We start from the raw sequence: 18405 nt of genomic DNA, 5'->3' as shown, positions 1-18405 counted from the left end.
GTGTGGATGTAGTTATTTAAGTTAGCCTTTGTATCCTTGGTGAAAGTCTAAAAACCCGCGTGGTCAGGTGCTGATTCTTCTAGTTAGTACCGGTAAAATGACTTTTGGTAGTGCTTTTATGGCCTACTTGTAACGTACCTAAAGATTCCTAATGTGTATTTACTGTCCTATTTTCTGTTTTGAAGCAAAGATATATCAATTGTGAATTGAACTCTGGCATAGCATAGTTTAAAAAGGGAAAATGCATGTTTTGGAAATGGCATTCATGTGCATTCACCATATGTTTTTGTTAGACATCATACAGGTCATTAAACTCACCTCTGCTTTTAGTAGTGCTTTCAAGTGTCCTTTCACCTCAATCCATGTCCTTATTGATGTCCGTCTATTTCTTTTATGAACCTCCACAGGGATCAAATTACAGTTGAATTAATTGGTCTACGATAAACATGACCACACATCATCTCAAATGGCTTTCCCTCATTTATTCACCTCTAACATAGATATATGTACAACCAAGTATTATTGTCAGTGGAGCCATACATATTTCCCCAAGATTGTTAGGATGCTACTTCAGCTTAGCCAAATTTTTATGTTCTTCTAAGTATGCAAGGAACGTCACATTTAACGAACTTCAAATTCTATACGCCTTGGCTGTATTAGTGGTCCATGGAGTTTCTTCTGTTACTAGTTTTACTTGCCTATGTTACAGGACCTTTATATGCAACCTTAACTGGTTTTAGCATTAATATTACTTATGAAAAGTTTTAAGTACTTCAGGAGAAGTCTAATAGCCTGCAAGTTATTAATTACTCTTACAAGAGAAACCTCCAAGTAACTACCCATTCTTTCAAGACATTAGAGGTCCACTCAGAAAATATATCCAGCAGCATTTATAATGCAAAACAAGCTGTACATGTGGCGTCCAAGAGATTCCAGTAGTGCTTCCTGAGATATTCTTCAATTAATACTCTCCAAAATTCTTTTATTTCTCAACCAAAAACATGCCCTCATCAACCTAACCTATCTACCACAAAAGCCTTCTCCCTGTCAACCAACCCAAAATAGTTGTTGGCAAAGAAGTTCCAGGAACAAAAATCAGAATTTCCAACGACCTGTCATCTTCAAAATCAACTATGTTGAAGCATTGTCTACCTTTCCAACATTTTCAAACTCAACCTATAAACTTCCATTTCTTTATGCTCAGCCCACAATCAATTGTAGGAAAACTTAATAATACTTAAAAATTGTTGTAAAAAAATCACAGGATGCAGCTTCATATATTCCAAGAAGCAACATCTGACCAAACACACATAGCAGACAATCATAACAAAGAGCAACTTGGGTAATTCCAAACCAAGATCAAGCAGACTATCAATAATTTGATTTGGGCTAAAAAATGTTCCACCCTAAACTTGATGAAAATAAAAAATATTTTGAAATCGGAATAGGCTATGAGCTGAGACTTTGGTTGACATAATAAAACTAACCAAGAATACATATCTGTGGTTATTGATCATATATAATATAATATATATACATATACCCACACATATATCAACCTATGAAAACTAGTTCATCCAAATATAGTTCTGTTGTAGTGCACCAAACAATGAACTGAAAATTTAAAAATAAAATAAAATAAAATAAAAAATTAAGATCAAATTGAATTCGACCGAACTAAAGGAATTTAACACATAATTGAATTCAGGTTGAGTATGTCAATTTAAAATGCACACTGGACCAGCTCTAAGGGCAATGCTCTTAAAACACATCCAACAGACTCAAACACGTATCGAATTGCACCACCGGTTTGCAGGAACTATAATTGTCAAATCAATACAATACAGAGGAAAATTCTTACCATGAGCAAAAAATGTTTCAGCGAAGCAACATCAGATGCCTTGACAACACTGTCACGCCAAAGTTTGGTATAGTGTGGATTTAGCCATGGACCCAGCAGAAAACCATGCAAACGATCTTCAATGCAAAGAATATAGCTCATGACATCAATAAGATGGAAATTCGTATTCCGTTTTGAACGAATACCAACCACCTCACCTGTAAAACCTTCCAAAACAGAATCATTCATGTTGAAAAAACAATTCTTGTCATCATCAGGTGCTTTACAAGAGAAGCACCACCCACATTTTTCTTTCCTAGCATCAGCATTTAGGGTCTGAATGTTTGCCCAAGAAAACTTGGTAGATTTCTTCGATATGGCCTTCAGCTGTGCTGAAATTATATCTTCAACCGATTTTATAGAGCCATCAGTGCTCTTATCTGATGATTTCCGTGTTAACTCTTCCGCAACCAATGAAGCTGTTCGAGCAAAACTATAATAGTTCACATAACCGGTTCCTAGTTGCCCTTGTGATATTTCACCCCTTTTGGTCAGCATCATGGATGATATACGATCACCTTTTTTAATGCCTGTAGTTTGTGAGATTTCAGCTGATACTACACAACTTTTCAACGGATTTCCTATCTTCACAGAATTATTCACGGTCAATAAATTGTTATGTACCAATGAAGAAACCTCAGAGTCTGTATTACCAGAATATTGAGCAGCTATAGAATTCTCTTCAGGTTTCCTTTCATCAATGATTTCATCCCTAACAAATGTTTCTGAAGGTGCCAAATGCAGCGGCAGCACTGGAGTAGAAAGCATTTGTCTCTTCACAAGTTCTGAGCATACAGTAGCATCTTTGCAGTCCACATCGCATTTTGCTCCATTAGAATTAATACATATATTCCATTGCTTTGAGATTGCACCTAATATTGGGCTAAAAAAAGTATCTGAGGACTTTAACGCATCAATAACAAAGGTCAAATCATTTATGTGGTAATAGTGATACGAGGATTCATTGTCGCATGAATCAGACCTGCAAATTCAACAGAAGACAAGATTCACAATAGGTTTTAAACAATCATATGGCTTTTATGACATGAAAAAATAAAAATAAAAAAGATCAATAATGAATTATTCATCATGAGCTCCCAATATATCATGCGTATTATTCACTGTATGTAAATCAGATGCAACAAAATTTGGACAAGGTGTCTAACTCAAAAGAAATTAAAAAAGGCCAAGCTTTATGTCCGAAGTGGATCTCCATCTGGCTTGAAAGAACCATGTACAAAGCAATAGTCTAGATTTAGGGAATAGTTACTAAAATGTCAACCTTGTGCTTGAGCCCAACGTTCAATTAAGAACCTTGTGCACTTCCCACTTAAAGTGGTGATGGTTAGCTGTTGGAAGGCACCTCTCAAACTGGTTCATAGGTGCTAATCCACCATCATTATTTCACATTTTAGCGGACAGAAAACTACTGGCAATCAAACTGAAGCTCTAGCATGCCTTTACTAAAAATGATCAAATAAAGGCTCTCCTTTCTCAAAATCAAGTTTCTCACATCTTGCACACAAGTTGTGCAATGTCTGCCAACTCAATATCTGCTCCCCTGCACTTTCCTCCTTGCATAAGAAGTGAATTGTGAAGGCCCAACAAGAAAAGTAAGGGTTGGAAACGGTATGTCATTAATGGGATCCCTTTTTATCTGGTTCTTAATTAAGACACAAGCCAGTATGAAATGCATCTAGCTTAAGAAAAGCATTGCCAAAGACATAGCTTCCCATGAGTGTAGCATGATGAGCCAAAGCAATGTCAACCCTAGTGTGAAGTGTACTAATGCTTTATTCAATCAATTAATCAATCTTATGTATGTGATGGCAATCCAGTTTTCAATTGGAATCTAATGGAGGCTGCAATCCTGAGGATCAGTGGATAATAAACCTAATTGACAAGAAAAGCAAGGCCTCAACAGGGGGAAAAAAACTACCCATTCAGATTTAATGGAGTTTAACCAGCAACAAATCAAATAAGTCACTGAAGAAAGCTAGTAAAAAAAGTGGAAATCAAAAAATATTGTGAAGGTATTACGGAACAAGCGAGAGACGATCACTAGTGCTTGACGAATAGAATACTTAAGGGGTCCCAAAAACATAATCCATTGGCACTCTAGATTGCTAATCTACACGATGAATGGTATATTATTATCAAGTTAGAAAGAAGGGCTACACACAAGGCACCAAAGACAGTCAGATAGAAAATAGCTCTATTATCAAAATCTTACGCTTCGCGATTCGATTCACGATTCAATTCGCAATTGTTGCAAAATCGATATGTATCTATGGGTGAATCTATTTTGGAAGTGAATCTCTAGTGAATCGCACGATTCAAAATCGATTCACGATTCAATTAACTTTTTACGATTCATACAATTTTTGAAATTATTGTGTCCGACTGATTTTCAACTCTTTTTTTCTCCATCTTTTTAGAGAAAATGACATAATACAACTTCTAATAGCGTTTAATACTAAAATAACCAACATATACATGATTTTATTTTAGTAATCATGGAGTTTTTACTAATCAATATTGGCGGTGTTTGGCAATAATTTTTTTTGGATTTTTTTGAATTTTTTCCACTAAAAGACAAAGATTTTGCAAAACCAAAAAAACAAATCCAAACAAAATATCACATTAAACCCCATAATCATTTCACTTTTTCTCTCACAAACATCACATTCAACCACAAAAAAACCCAACTATCTTCCCAAACAGAAAAAAAATTTCTCCAATAATATCCTACAACTAAAAAAACCTACATAAAAACCCACTTCCCAAACACCCATATTGTTGTTAATTATTGTTACTTCGAAAATTAATAGTTTGTCTATTTGGTTATTATCTTTATTAAGAATGGTTGTCTAAAAAAGAAAAAAGATATGATATTGATCTTACATAGGAACCTTTGTTAACTTCTTACCTATTAAATTACGTGATTATCATTCAAAATAACATTTTCATTGATTTAAGTCTAAATATTTCATATTCATAAGATATATCAACATCTAAATATGTAGATATATGTTTTTAAGTAATTTAAAAAAAAGTGACTGAATCTTTACAATTCACGATTCGATTCGCGATGTGGTACGAGGCCATTTCAATTCACGACTACGGAAAATAGAGATAGATAACAAGGGGACCAACTTGAGCGCCAACCAAGTACCACCGTAAGTAATCCAAAATGAGACAATTAGATAGCGTGCAGTCAGCTGAAGGATAAGACCACAAGTCCTTATCTAAAAGCCAAATCAGTTAATAATACCAAACACTATAAATATCACAATACATTTTCATTAACAGTAATACTACAAACCCAGGCTCAACTTTCAAAATTACTCCGAATTATTATCTTATGGTTCAGATTTATTTTACAAATAGACCCCACACCACACATTCAATCACAACCACACAATCTCATTTGGGGTAAATTCGGGGTAGACAAGGGTGGATACATAGAATTATTCTTTCATTAATCTCCAATGAACAACAATCAACCCTTGTATAAGCTGAGCAAAAACCCCTTGAGGTCTTGCCAATCAAGTTTTAGATGGCAACCATTCTCAAGAGCCAAAATGTTTGAGCTAAACCTTATGAGTCATTGGGCACGATAGCAAGAGTAATTAAGTTAGCCTAGAAAAAGCTTTGATTAAATGAACACCATCATTGAAGATCTCAAACAGCTCGTGTATATGATGAAGATCATGGAAAGACAAAAAAGAGCATATATGGAATTTCACATGAAGCACATTTAGGGCATCAAAAATTAAAGATTTTGAAAAATTTTGAGTCTTCATGTCATTACAGTAGGTTTTAGTAATTAAGGGCATAATGGTAATTCCAATAATTGATGGACATGGGTTGTAGCCTTGTAGGGATCACCCATGAGTTTTATTTTGGGTCAAGTTATTAAATGGGTTATTATATATGGGTTTTATTATGTCTAAAATCTTAGTGATCAAAAGTCCAAATTTTTTATTTTTATATTGAAGTAGAATTAGAAGTCATTAAAGTTTCTTATTATGATTGAAATAGAATTGGAAGTCATAGTTAGTCTAGAATATTAGTAGTTGCTAAATATTTTTAGTTCTAAATTTGAGAAATAATCCTTATAGAATTAAGAGTCTTTAGCCTATAAATATATATATAATCTCAATGATTCAATAGCACAGTCAATATTATGAAAATTTGAGATTGTGTTTGTGTGATTAATCTATCCCTTGTGAGGGTGAAGCACCTCTCTCTCTCTCTCTCTCTCTCTCTCTCTCTCTCTCTCTCTCTCTCTCTCTCCTCCTTCTTCTTCTTCTTCTTCTTCTTCTTCTATCTAACAAGATTACTGTTCACAGTACTTAGAACAACCATCCAACTACCCCTAAACACTTGTGTTTTCATCCCGAAACGCTACCTTTTTACAAACCCTTAAACTCCTATTTTTTTAAATACTTTTGCAATCACAAAATCCCACCAAATCCAACCCTATAAGTCTATTGTTGCTACTACTAGTATACTTAACCCAGGCTCACTACTTTAATGAAAGTAATCCCTACTCCTAGATCAATATATCTAAACATTTCCAGCAAGTAATCCCCAACCTTCATTGTTTGAAAAAGAAAATACTCCTCCACTGTCTTTCTATAGCACCTATGGTGACTAGAAGATCTAGGATGTGAATCGAATCATGAATCATAAAATTCAAATAGATTCTCCCTCATAAATTCACATCAATTTATACATGAATCATGAATCGTAAGATTATGATAACAAAGCTCCTATATATCACTAGCCAACTAAAACCTCACCTATGTAAGTCATTATTGTAACCAAAGATCTATGTTATATGGACTCGAGTGTGGGTGTTGGGCGTGAGTACGTATCTAGAACTCGGATCCATCAAATCTCAAATTTAAGAGTACGCAAACTGGGCAAAAAAAGATCATATTTTTATATTTTTAATCTATTATGCGAGATAAGATTGTGCTATATGTTACATACAACATCAAAAAGCTATTTTATAGCAATTGTACAATTAGCATATACATATAAGATAGTATTAAAAATAAACAAATATATAAGAAGTGTCCGATTGAAAGTATCAGACACATATTTCACACCTTTGTCCAAATGTCAAGTGTCCGACACAGGCATTTAATTTATTTTGAGCCTATGTAACATAGCTAGAGATAGCACCTCATCCCCTCCACCCAAGGTTCTGAAAAGCGGTTGCGGTCGCCGTAACAGTGGCGGTGGCGCAGTTGCGGTTGCGGGGTGTAAAGGCCGTAACGTAACGGTTGTGGTAACCGGAACCGTGAATTTTTTTATTTTTCGCACAATTTGAAAAAAATTTACCGATACGCACATTTTTTTTCCATGATCATATTTATTGGATTTTAAAATAAATATCGATCAATTTTTATAAATTTTTAAGTTTGATCCAATATATTTCATATTTTTAAATAACTATAAATTGAGTTTTTTACATTTTATTTTAATAATTAATGATTTTATATTATACAAAAAATCAATCACTAACTATTATATATAAGATAAACAATGACAAAAATAAGAGAATAAATAAAAGCCTAAATATATATATATATATATATATATTAATCAAGCCAAATAGATAATGACCACACTTATTATTATTATTATTATTATTATTATTATTATTATTATTTTCAAACAATATATAGATAGACACACACAAACAAAATGGTTGAGTGATAGCAGCTGAATAGAATAGCATAGGTCTTACAATTTCAACAAACCAATAACATATTCTTCATCTTCCCTATTCTCTCTCTATCTCCTGTTCCTCCATCTTCCCTCTTCTCTCTCTATCTCTCTTCCCCATTTTTCAACTTTTTTTTTTTTTTGTGTTTTTTCAAAAGAAGCAATTTGGAACTGCTACATAACGGTGCGTAACAGGCCGTTACAGTACTGTTACGACCGATACATCTGTGAATCTCAGTCACATTGCAAAAGCGGCCATAACGGGTGGCGGTAACTACCACAACCGTTACATAATGGCATTACGTAACGGTTGCGACCGCTTTTTAAAACCTTACCTCCACCATAACCCAACGCACATCATCGCTTTTTTTTACGTAGAAGAGCAATCAATAATAAGTTCACTTGTTTCTTGATAGAAAAAGCACACTGAAAGTTACTCTGGATGTTACTATTTAATCTCATACAACTGTGTATTTAAACGTGAATCTAATGCAACTAATTGGCAGAAGTGAGATCATCAATTTAAGTTCTCTATTGTTTAAGTCTCAAAGAAATAATCATTCAAAAGGTCATTACGTGTCAGTTAAAGTTCTAAAAGTTCTAAAACGCATACATTAAAGGTCAACCACCAAGTAACTGTTACTGCTTTGGTGATGACTGAGATGAGCATTAGCTTTGGTCTAATGACCACCAGCTTTGGCTATCTTCACGCTAGTATGATTCTTTTCTTTCTCACTTTGTTTCAGCCTTACAACCTCCTCTTTTTGTGATGCTAGTTTTTTAAGTGCACATATCAGCAACATGTGACTATATACGCTGCATCAAGCAATAAGATCAAAAGGTTCTAAAAGAAACAACATCAAATAGATGCCATAATCCAAATACAAATAACTCTTCCAGAATCCACTTAATAAATGTTTGCCACCATATTTCTGACACTGAACATTTGCAACTTTTAAAGCATCCAAACGCTGCAAATTGAAGCCCCTTTTGCATCAGAAACATTATTGAGGACAGAACGCAAAGCTAAGAAACATGGACATTTCTAAGATGGCATGCCGTGTCGGACAAGGACACAACAAGACACTCTAAACACCTGTCGAACACACATCCAATTATGTCTACTATTTTTAAAAATCTTCCGGACTTGGACACTCTTTAGACATTTGAGAACATGTGTCCAGCACTTAGACACACATGAAACACATTGTCGAGGACACACAAAACTAAGAAGTATGGACATTTTTAAGAAGGCGGTACTGTAAGTTTTCTAAAGAGAATAGTATATTCAACTTATCTATTTTGATTACATCAAGACCTTAATTTATATAACCCTAACTCCTAAACCAAAAAAGAAAATACAAGATTTACATAATTACAACCATGCCTAATATATACACAATTAGAATTATATCAATCTAGAATATAGACAATATATTTCTAGAATATATACAATATTCTCACACCCCCACTCGAATTCAAAGTGTTTTAGCATAAAATATTGAGAGTTTGTCAAGGAGAAACTGAAAACGAGCAGTGGTGAGAGTCTTGATGAAGAAGTCAGCAAGTTGCAAAGTCAAAGTGACAAAAGGAAGCGAGATAGAACCAGACTGGAGGTGCTGATGGACGAAGTGACAATCAATCTCAATGTATTTCGTCCATTCATGAAAGACAGTGTTATGGACAATCTGAATAACACTTCGGTTGTCACAGTAAAGAGAGGTTGGAAAGGATTGAGCTACACACAAGGCCGATAGGAAACAACTTCAGTAGTAACATGAGCCATAGCACGATACTCAGTTTCGGTAGTAGAACGGGTAACAGCAGTTTGTTTCTTACTTTTTCAAGAAATCAAAGAATCAAGAAGAAACATACAGAAACAAGAAGTGGACTTACGATCATTAACATCACCAGCTCAATCACTATCAGCATAGGCAACCAAATCCAAGGAAGAAGTAAAAGACAACAACAAACCTTAGAAAATAATACTGCGAAAATAACGAAGAATCCAAACCAAAATAGCCCAATGGGTAGAGCGAAGAGCAGAAACAAACTGGCTAACCATATGAACCACATAGGCAAAATCAGGGCAAGTAACCGTCAGACAGACGAAACAACCCACAAGCTCACGATATAAAGTAGGATCATCTAATGGAATACCATCAACAGTGTTGAGCTTCACATTAAGCTCAATGGGGGTATTAGAAATCTTAGTGTCAGCAAGACTGGCGCAGTGAATAACCTCATTGGCATACTTGGCCAGAGACAGAAAGTCGCCCTTGGGAGAAGAAAGCACTTTAACACCAAGAAAACACCTGAATGGTCCCAGATCATTCATTTCGAAAGTGCAGAAGAGATGCAGCTTGACCTCAGCGATAGCAGAAGAATCAGAGTCAGTAATGATCATATCATCCATATACAGTAATAAGGCAACAAAACCAGTAAAGATGTGGAGGAGAAACAAGGTAGAGTCAAGGGCACAAGGATGAAACCTAAGCTCAATAATAACTATCTGAAAGCGATCATACCAAGCATGAGGAGATTGCTTTAAACCATGCAAAGCATGCCGAAGACGACAAATCTATCTAGAAGAATGATGACGACCAAGGGAAGGACTCATGTAAACCTCCTTAGTGAGATGGCCATTAAGAAAAACATTTTTAACATCCATTGACAAAGAGTCCAATAACGAACAACAGCAACAGAGATTAAGAGTACGGACAGTGTCATCTTAACAACAGGGGCAAAGGTCTCCTTAAAATCAATACCATACTCCTGTGAGAAATCTTTGACAACTAGACGAGCTTTGTAGCACTCAAGAGAACCATCAGAATGAGTCTTGATTTTATAGACCCATTTGCAACCAATCAGGTTCTTGCTAGCAAGCAAAGGAACCAACTCCCAAGTACTAGTCTTCTGCAAGGCAGACAACTCACCCTCCATCATCTTAACAACAGGGGCAAAGGTCTCCTTAAAATCAATACCATACTCCTGTGAGAAATCTTTGACAACTAGACGAGCTTTGTAGCACTCAAGAGAACCATCAGAATGAGTCTTGATTTTATAGACCCATTTGCAACCAATCAGGTTCTTGCTAGCAAGCAAAGGAACCAACTCCCAAGTACTAGTCTTCTGCAAGGCAGACAACTCACCCTCCATAACTTGAATCCAATTAGGATATTGACAAGCCTCCTTGTAAGACAAAGGTTTTGAAAAAGCGTGAACAGCAGACAAAAACGTACAGTATGAAGAAGAAAAACATGTTTTAGCAAAACTAAGTTTGACTACCTATTTACGGATGCGAAAGGGATACTTATGAGTAGCACAATCAGAGTCGTCAGAAGCAGGAGGATTAGCAGCAAGGGCAGTGACCATTAGTGGAGGGAGAGTCTTGCAACGAAAATAGACTAACAACGGCGGAGAAAAAGAAACAGGCGGGGAGGAGGTGGAGAGGATGGAACAGATTCATGGGAGACAATGGAGAGGGACTCAGCAAGAAGGGTGGTGAAGGGGACGAGGGAACAAGCACGTGGAGAACAGTAGAGATGTATTCATCAAAGGGGACCTCAGAGGGAAATGGATCAATGTGAATCAAATCCTCTTCAAAAACCGGAGCAATGATAGGAGGAAGTTGAAAGTAAGCTAGACATTCTAGGAAGGCAACATAGTGAAAGACATAAAGGCGGCGGGAAACAGGATCATAGTAAAGATAGTCTTTCTGAGTAAGACTGTAACCCAAAAAGACACACAGAACAGACCGAGTACTAAGTTTTGTCTTATCTTTCCAAGGAAGAAGGACAAAACAAGCAAACCCAAAAACACGAAGAAGAGAGTAATTGGGAAGTTAGGAAAACAGAGCCTCATAAGGAGAATGACCAGAGAGTAAGGGGATAGGCATACGGTTGAGAAGAAAGGCAGCTATAACAACGGTTTCCCCCCAAAAGGGAGTCGAAACAAAGGCAGAAAGAAAGAGAGATTTAGCTGTCTCAAGGAGATGACAATGTTTACGCTCAACATGACCATTTTGGGCGCGTGTATCAGTACAAAAAGTTTAGTAAATGGTACCCAAATTGGCCAGATACTCACAGAACTCAATTTTAAAATACTCTCCACCCAAGTTAAACTGTAACAATTTAATAGTAGACCCAAACTGTGTAGTGATCATAGACTGAAAGGTGCGGTAGATTTGGTAGAAGTCAGATTTATGAGTCATAAAATAAACCCAAGTATAGCGGGTGCAATCATCAACAAAAGACATTTCGGTACATTTACACCCCTGACATTCATCAATTGGATTAGGAGAAACTTTACCCAACAATCCTGACTGAGCTAAATACCGTAAGCGATCAACAGACAAATGACCTAGGCGAGAATGTCAGAAGTAAAACTGACTCGACTGAGAATCTAACTGAAACGAGAAAAGAGCAACTGGAGAGGTAGATAAAGAGAGATGCAAGCTTTCTACCACATAGAGATCTCCAACTCTACGACCGGTCCCAATCTACTTCTTGGACACCCGATCCTGTACACTACAGACGGAAAAGGAAAAGATAACATCAAAACCAGAAGCATCAAGTTAACTGATAGATAATAAACTGACAGATAGTTGAGGAACATAAAGAACAGAAGGAATAGTAACAGCAGACATAGCATAAGGTAAGACAGACCCAATAGATAGAACTAACATACCAAACCCATTTGCAGTATTAATAGTAATAGGAACAGGGTGGGCAAATACAGTTTTAAAATAAGAAAATGTGAGAAGTCATATGATAAGAGGCATCAGAATCAAAAAACCAGACAGAAGAAGGGATACTTGAAGACGACCCAAGCAAACCTGAATAAAGAGAGGTAAGAGCGAAAGCAGAAGAGGATGGCTGAGATTGAAGTTGAGCAATCTGAGCACTCAAGGAAGCTAAACCAAGATCTGAAGCCGGAGCAAATGCAGTATAAACAACAGGAGACAGGAAAGTACTCAGAGCAATACCGCAAAACTGTGTCTGAGACGGAGCAGCCTGATGTCCCTTCTTGGGATAGTTGGACTACCAATGACCCCTCTGGTGGCAGAAAGCACACTCGTCTGGACCTAATGGCCCCTTCTTGGCCTTCGCATTCGCAATAGCCGGAAGATGATGAAAAGGTGGGGTTGATAACAAAGGAGGCTTAGCAGGAGCCAAGAAGACAAAGGGAGGCAAAGTCTAACTGGCCATCTTAAAACAGGTTTCCTCAGAAAGGAACTCACGAACAGTAGCATCCATAGAGGGAAGAGGAGACCGATGAAGGATGTCACCATGAATAGCCTCATACTGAGGGGAGAGAGCCGTTAAGAATTGCACTAAACGACCCTGCTCTCAAAACTCAACATAAGCGTCTATTACATTTAGGCTAAGTGGTTCTATGAGACCCAACTGATTCCAGAGACCTGTCATCTCAATATAAAAATCTTGAATAGTCTGGTCTCGCTGACGAGCACTCTGAATAACTATTTCCAACTCATACTGCTTGGCAAAGTTAGACTGCTGACAAACGTCCAATAAATAATCACACCTCCTTGGCAATACTATATTTGGAAAACATCATTCCAATGCAGTCATCCACAGAATTATGAAACGAAGTCAATACTTAGGCATTATCATAATCCGAAGTGTCACAGGAAGTCAGATATCCTTCTTGTTTCAGGTCCAATGGACGAGGAACCGAACCATAAACATATCCTCATTTTTTTCAACCAAGCAGAAAAATTTTCATAACATTGGACCAATAAGCATAATTGACACTAGTGAGTTTGAGTTTGATTGCCTGAATTTTATCTTCCGACATTGTAATGAACTAGAAAAAGAAAAGAGTATATGGAACAAATTATAATAAATAGAAAACCTTGGGGGTTGTAGTGTAATAAGCCTGAAATCGAACAAATTGAGAACCAAAGAGAGTTTGAAGAAGACAAACCAAAGAGAGTCTGAGACGAACCAAAATCCGAAGTCAAAGTCGAAGACGCAGACGCAAATGTAGATGTATGAGTGCGAACACAATCGCGAACCAGAAGCAAAGAGAAAGAGTCGCGATGCTAATGTTCACGAGCTAGAAACTAGATGGGCGACCACGAAGGAGAGCCAGAGAGAGAAGCCGAGTTGCACCAGATAGCACGAATAGAGAGGAAATATAGATAGGTCAACTACGACGAGGCACAATCACAAGTAGATAAGTCACAAACAGATGAGTGATGGGTCACACACCCAAGTCGAACCAAGATGAACCTAAGAGAAGAAAGCACAAACACAAACAAGAGAGCAATGGTGACGGCTCTAGGGTTTCGGATCAGAGAACGGCTCTGATACCATGTAAGTTTTCTGAAGAGAATAGTACATTCAACTTGTGTATTTCGATTACATCAAGATCTTAGTTTATATAACCCTAACTCCTAAACCAAAAAAGGAAATATAAGATTTACATAATCACAACAATGCCTAATATATATACAATCAGAATTATATCAAATCTAGAATATAGACAATATATTTCTAGAATATATACAATATATTCTCACAGGTACGTCGTGTCAGACAACGACACAACAAGACACTCTCGACACCTGTCGAACACACATCCAATTATGTCCTAGTATTTTTCAAAATCTTCCAAACTCGGACACTCTTTAGACATTTGAGAACATGTGTCTAGCACTTAGACACACATGAAACACATTAAATGTGTATATAAAATAACTTGGAATCCTCAAAACAGGAAAACAATATAAATTTATTTATATTCTCCTCCTTTAGATTTTAAAAATTGGGGAAACTACAAACCAGTTGAATTGTGGTAAAATAATCTCATTTTCATGGGGGTGCAACTCCATCCTGTATGGGTGCAAGTCCAATCATGTGCAAGGTGCAGTCTTTTCTATGCACCTAAAAGATTCTCATGTATAGTGCAATTATTTTGGGACTATCCCACCAAAATGCTATTTCCCCTTAAAAATTAGTGTAGTGTTACATTTTCGTTTTATCTTTGAATTAAATGAAGTTGGTTTGGCCATATGAAAATTTCCAAAAATTAACTACTTCCGTCTCTCCTAAGTTTTTATGCAATATAAGCCTACTCATCAATAAAATGAACAGAGATAATCAAGCTTTGCGAAATTTATGCGAAACAAAAACTTACACTAATAGGTAGCCACAGCTGCTATAATATAGTCGTCCATAAGGATCAACTCCCAATAGCTCCGCCCCACGAAGTGACTTTTCCAGTTTCAGCCAGGGCTTATCTTTGTCAATCACACATTCAGGGCAATACCAATCACCCTCTGGCAAGAGACTATTAGCAACTCCTACACACTTCAAATGATATGCTGCAGGGCAACCATCACAACATATTAAGCTCCCATCCATCTTACAGAGGCAGCATTCATCACTGTTCCAGTCTGTGGCAACATCAACCTCCTCCTCAGTCAAGAAAGAACCACCAGAAACATCCATTGAAGTCCTTTTCTTAGAAGTCTCAACCCTCATACTCCGATCAATATCCGTATTCAGTTCAGTTGCCAGTGTTCTCCTGTTAATCTCTGACCTTATGGCTTCCACTTCAATCACGTCATCACAGAGGCAACGAAGTATCTCAATTTTTACTACTGCTGGTTGTTTGTAATAATCACTCTCAAATAGCTTCAATTTACAAAGATCAAAACCAGGTTTCAATCCAGAACCATGCGTAAGCAGATACTCAGCCATAAAGACAGGCCATGTGATCAAATCCAGCAAATCCCAGTTAACACTCCTACAATTAAAAATATAAAGTAAATAAGCACAAGAAGAAGATTCAAACAGAGAGAAGGACAATAATTCAGCAAGAAGGGAGGATAGAGTACCTGAGGCAACTAGACGCAGATAAGGAATTTTCATCAGAAAGAAATTCCAAATGCTTTCTCAGAGTTTGCAAAAGAGAAACATGAATGAAATCAAATAATAAGTTAGGAACTTCGCCTCTCACAGCTGCCACAAAATCCTCCAACTCAAAGGGGCTCAAAAATAATAATGTACTAAATGATCTCAAACAAGCATAAACTGAGAAAAGATCAAGTATGGGAATCCCATCTAAGTTCAAGTTTCCTGAAGAAGGGGGTAACTGCAGCTTTGAAGGAAGAAAAGTGTATTCTTCGGATTCTTCACGACCTGAGGTTGTAGGTTGTTCCTCCAATACTGCACTAACTGCAAGAGATGCATGTGCCTCATTGTATGTAAAGAACATTGCTCCACTAGAAACATGATTTTGAGAAGAAAAAGTGGCTGCCAATCTACGACTGCTTCTCCTCAACAGTGTGTCTGTAGCAGAGTAAACATTATCTGAAAGTTTCCTCTTCTCTCTTCTGTTTTTTCCTTTGAATGTACTTCCAGAATTGCCTTGATAACCATAAGGTAGTGGAGTGCCAGTGTCAGGAAGTCCCTCCTTAATTTGATCTTTCGAAGGCATAAAATCATTAGCATCCATAGATCCAGGAGTATCACCACCTTTCCACCCTTCACTAACACCATTGTCTTTTCGAACTTCTATCAACCCTACACCTGAATCTATAGCCTCCATTTGAGTTCCTCCACTACCTTCAAAACAAGCTCCCTCCCCATTTTTCCCATCACCTTCCATTTGAGTGTCCTCAACAACTCCACCTGTCTCCTGGTTTTGGGTGTTTTCAACTACATGATCAGCATCTGAATTCTTGAACTCCTCGTCCAAGCCCAAATTCAAATCAAAACAATGTTCCCTCTTCTTGGTTCTCTCTTCAGCTAGTCTGCGTCTGCTTCTCCTCAACACAGTTTCTGTAGCAGAATTAACATTATCTGAAAGTTTCCTTCTCTTTCTTCTCTTTCTTTCTTTGCATGTGCTTCCAGAATTGCCTTGATAAACATGATCTAGCAAAGAGCAAGTGTCATGAAGTCCCTCGTTCAGTTGAACTTCAGAAGACCTAAAATCCTTGGCATCCATAGGTCCAGAACTATCACCTCCTTCTAACCCTCCACTAACACCATTTTCCTTTTGAACTTCTTCCATCAACCCTAAAAATGAATCTCTCACTACATTCTCAACAGACCTACCAATAGCCTCCATTTGAGTACCTCCACTAAATTCAAAACAAGCTTCCAGCTCATTTTTGCCATCACCTTTCATTCGATCTTCCTCAACATCTCTACTCATCTCCTGCTTTTGGGTTTCTTCAACTACATGAAATGAAGTGTTCTCTTTCAATTGTACTTCACAGTCAACATCTGAATTCTTGATCTCCCCATCTAAACCCAAATTCAAATCAAAACAATGCTTTCTCTTCTGGGTTCCCACAACAGAAACCCCCTGATCACCCTCTTTTACATTCTCTTCTACGTCACCATTTGCATCCATATTTAGATCAATACATGCAGTTTTCTTCAAATGTTCTTCACCATTAACATTTAAATCAAACCCATCATTTAAATTAAAACCATCATTCAAATCCAACCCATCATTCAAATTCAACCCATTACCCAAATTCCCATTGACAGGAAGAGTTTCTTTTAAATTATCACCAACCCCACATCCATTCTCAAGTATTTCAAAAATCCCCTTTTGATTCACCCCACCCTGACCCAGAATCACTTCCGTCAAACAACTATCACTCATCAAATTAGCACAACTGTTACCTGAATCGCCACGAATTCCAGAACGACGACGTTTACTAGGCTTCCGGCCGACCCTACAAGGCTTCTTGGTGGCCTCTAGCTCCAAGAGCAAAGCAACCTCGGAGAACTCTAAATACTCAGAATCGCCATCTTCGTATACAACTTCCAAGGACCCAGTTGAGGGGTCGTAGGAATTCACGACTCCTGCGCATGCCTCGGACCCTTTGAATTTCTTCCCCACGGTCCTCCCCACGAACTCCATTTTTCAAAAACTAGGGTTTTTGAGAGCAACTGTTCAGAATCATCATCATACAAAAAATCGAAAAAAAACTCTTGATCTGTCACGAAAACACGAGAAGAGATTTTTCTTTGTGTCTGTATAGGTACAAACTGTAAAAAAATTTCTCTAGAAATGCATTTTAACTGCTTAGAGAGAGAGAGAGAGAGAGAGAGAGAGAGCGCAAGAGCAAATGGGCTCTGCACGAAGAGCTAAAAATCTGAGTCGCTCTGCGGAAATGGTTCTTTTTTTAAGGGGGTTAGGCAAATCAGTTCTCTCTTGGGAAATTTGTATATAATACACAATCTTAGCAAAAAAATGGTTTTTGGTGTTTGAATCTTCTGCTGTGAAGAAACTTTATTGTGACCCAAAAAAATATATATTTGAAAGTAATTTTTAAAAAAAAGTAATTTTAAAAAAAAAGAAAAACTGTTTGTATTAAATTTTTTATTTTAAAAAATAATAATTTTAATATTTTATTTCACTATAAAATTTTGCCACAAATTAGGCTCCGTTTGGTTTAATTTTGAAATTATGATTTAAGTGTAAAATTGTAATTTAATTGTGAAATTGTGAGTTGAGTTTTGAAAGAAAAAATTTATTTAGTTATGAGTTTTGAAAAAAAAATTGAAAAATGTTTTCAAAATAATTTTTAAATTTTAAATTTTGAAAAAAAAATTTGAGTTTTGAATTTTTGAATTGGAGTTGTATTTTGAAATATTTTGGATTTATTTTTTTAAATATTAAAAAATGTTTAAGAAAATATTAATTTTTATAAATATATAATTTAATTTTTTTTAAATATATAATTTTTATTTAATTTTTATTTAAATATTTTT

At 36.5% G+C, this 18405-nt stretch overlaps 1 protein-coding gene across 1 annotated transcript in view; it reads right to left on the bottom strand.

The window, feature by feature from the left end:
- LOC145788683 (DDT domain-containing protein PTM-like) overlaps window positions 1-17935 on the bottom strand; it is a 31209-nt gene extending 13274 nt beyond the window's left edge. Inside the window, exons 1-3 of the mRNA XM_082906779.1 lie at window positions 15510-17935; window positions 14807-15418; window positions 1862-2882 (exon numbers count right to left, since the gene is read on the bottom strand). Coding sequence (XP_082762905.1) covers window positions 1862-2882; window positions 14807-15418; window positions 15510-17551 — 3675 coding nt within the window. The 5' untranslated portion in view covers window positions 17552-17935. The remainder of the gene's footprint in view (window positions 1-1861; window positions 2883-14806; window positions 15419-15509) is intronic.
- Between the last annotated feature and the right edge of the window lie 470 nt (window positions 17936-18405).

Source organism: Camellia sinensis, chromosome 14 (assembly GCF_055761805.1).
Source record: "Camellia sinensis isolate YWXY chromosome 14, ASM5576180v1, whole genome shotgun sequence".
NCBI classification, from domain to species: Eukaryota; Viridiplantae; Streptophyta; class Magnoliopsida; order Ericales; family Theaceae; genus Camellia; species Camellia sinensis.
The sequence above is the reverse complement of the archived record's forward strand: the minus strand, read 5'-3'. Positions and strand labels throughout refer to the sequence as shown.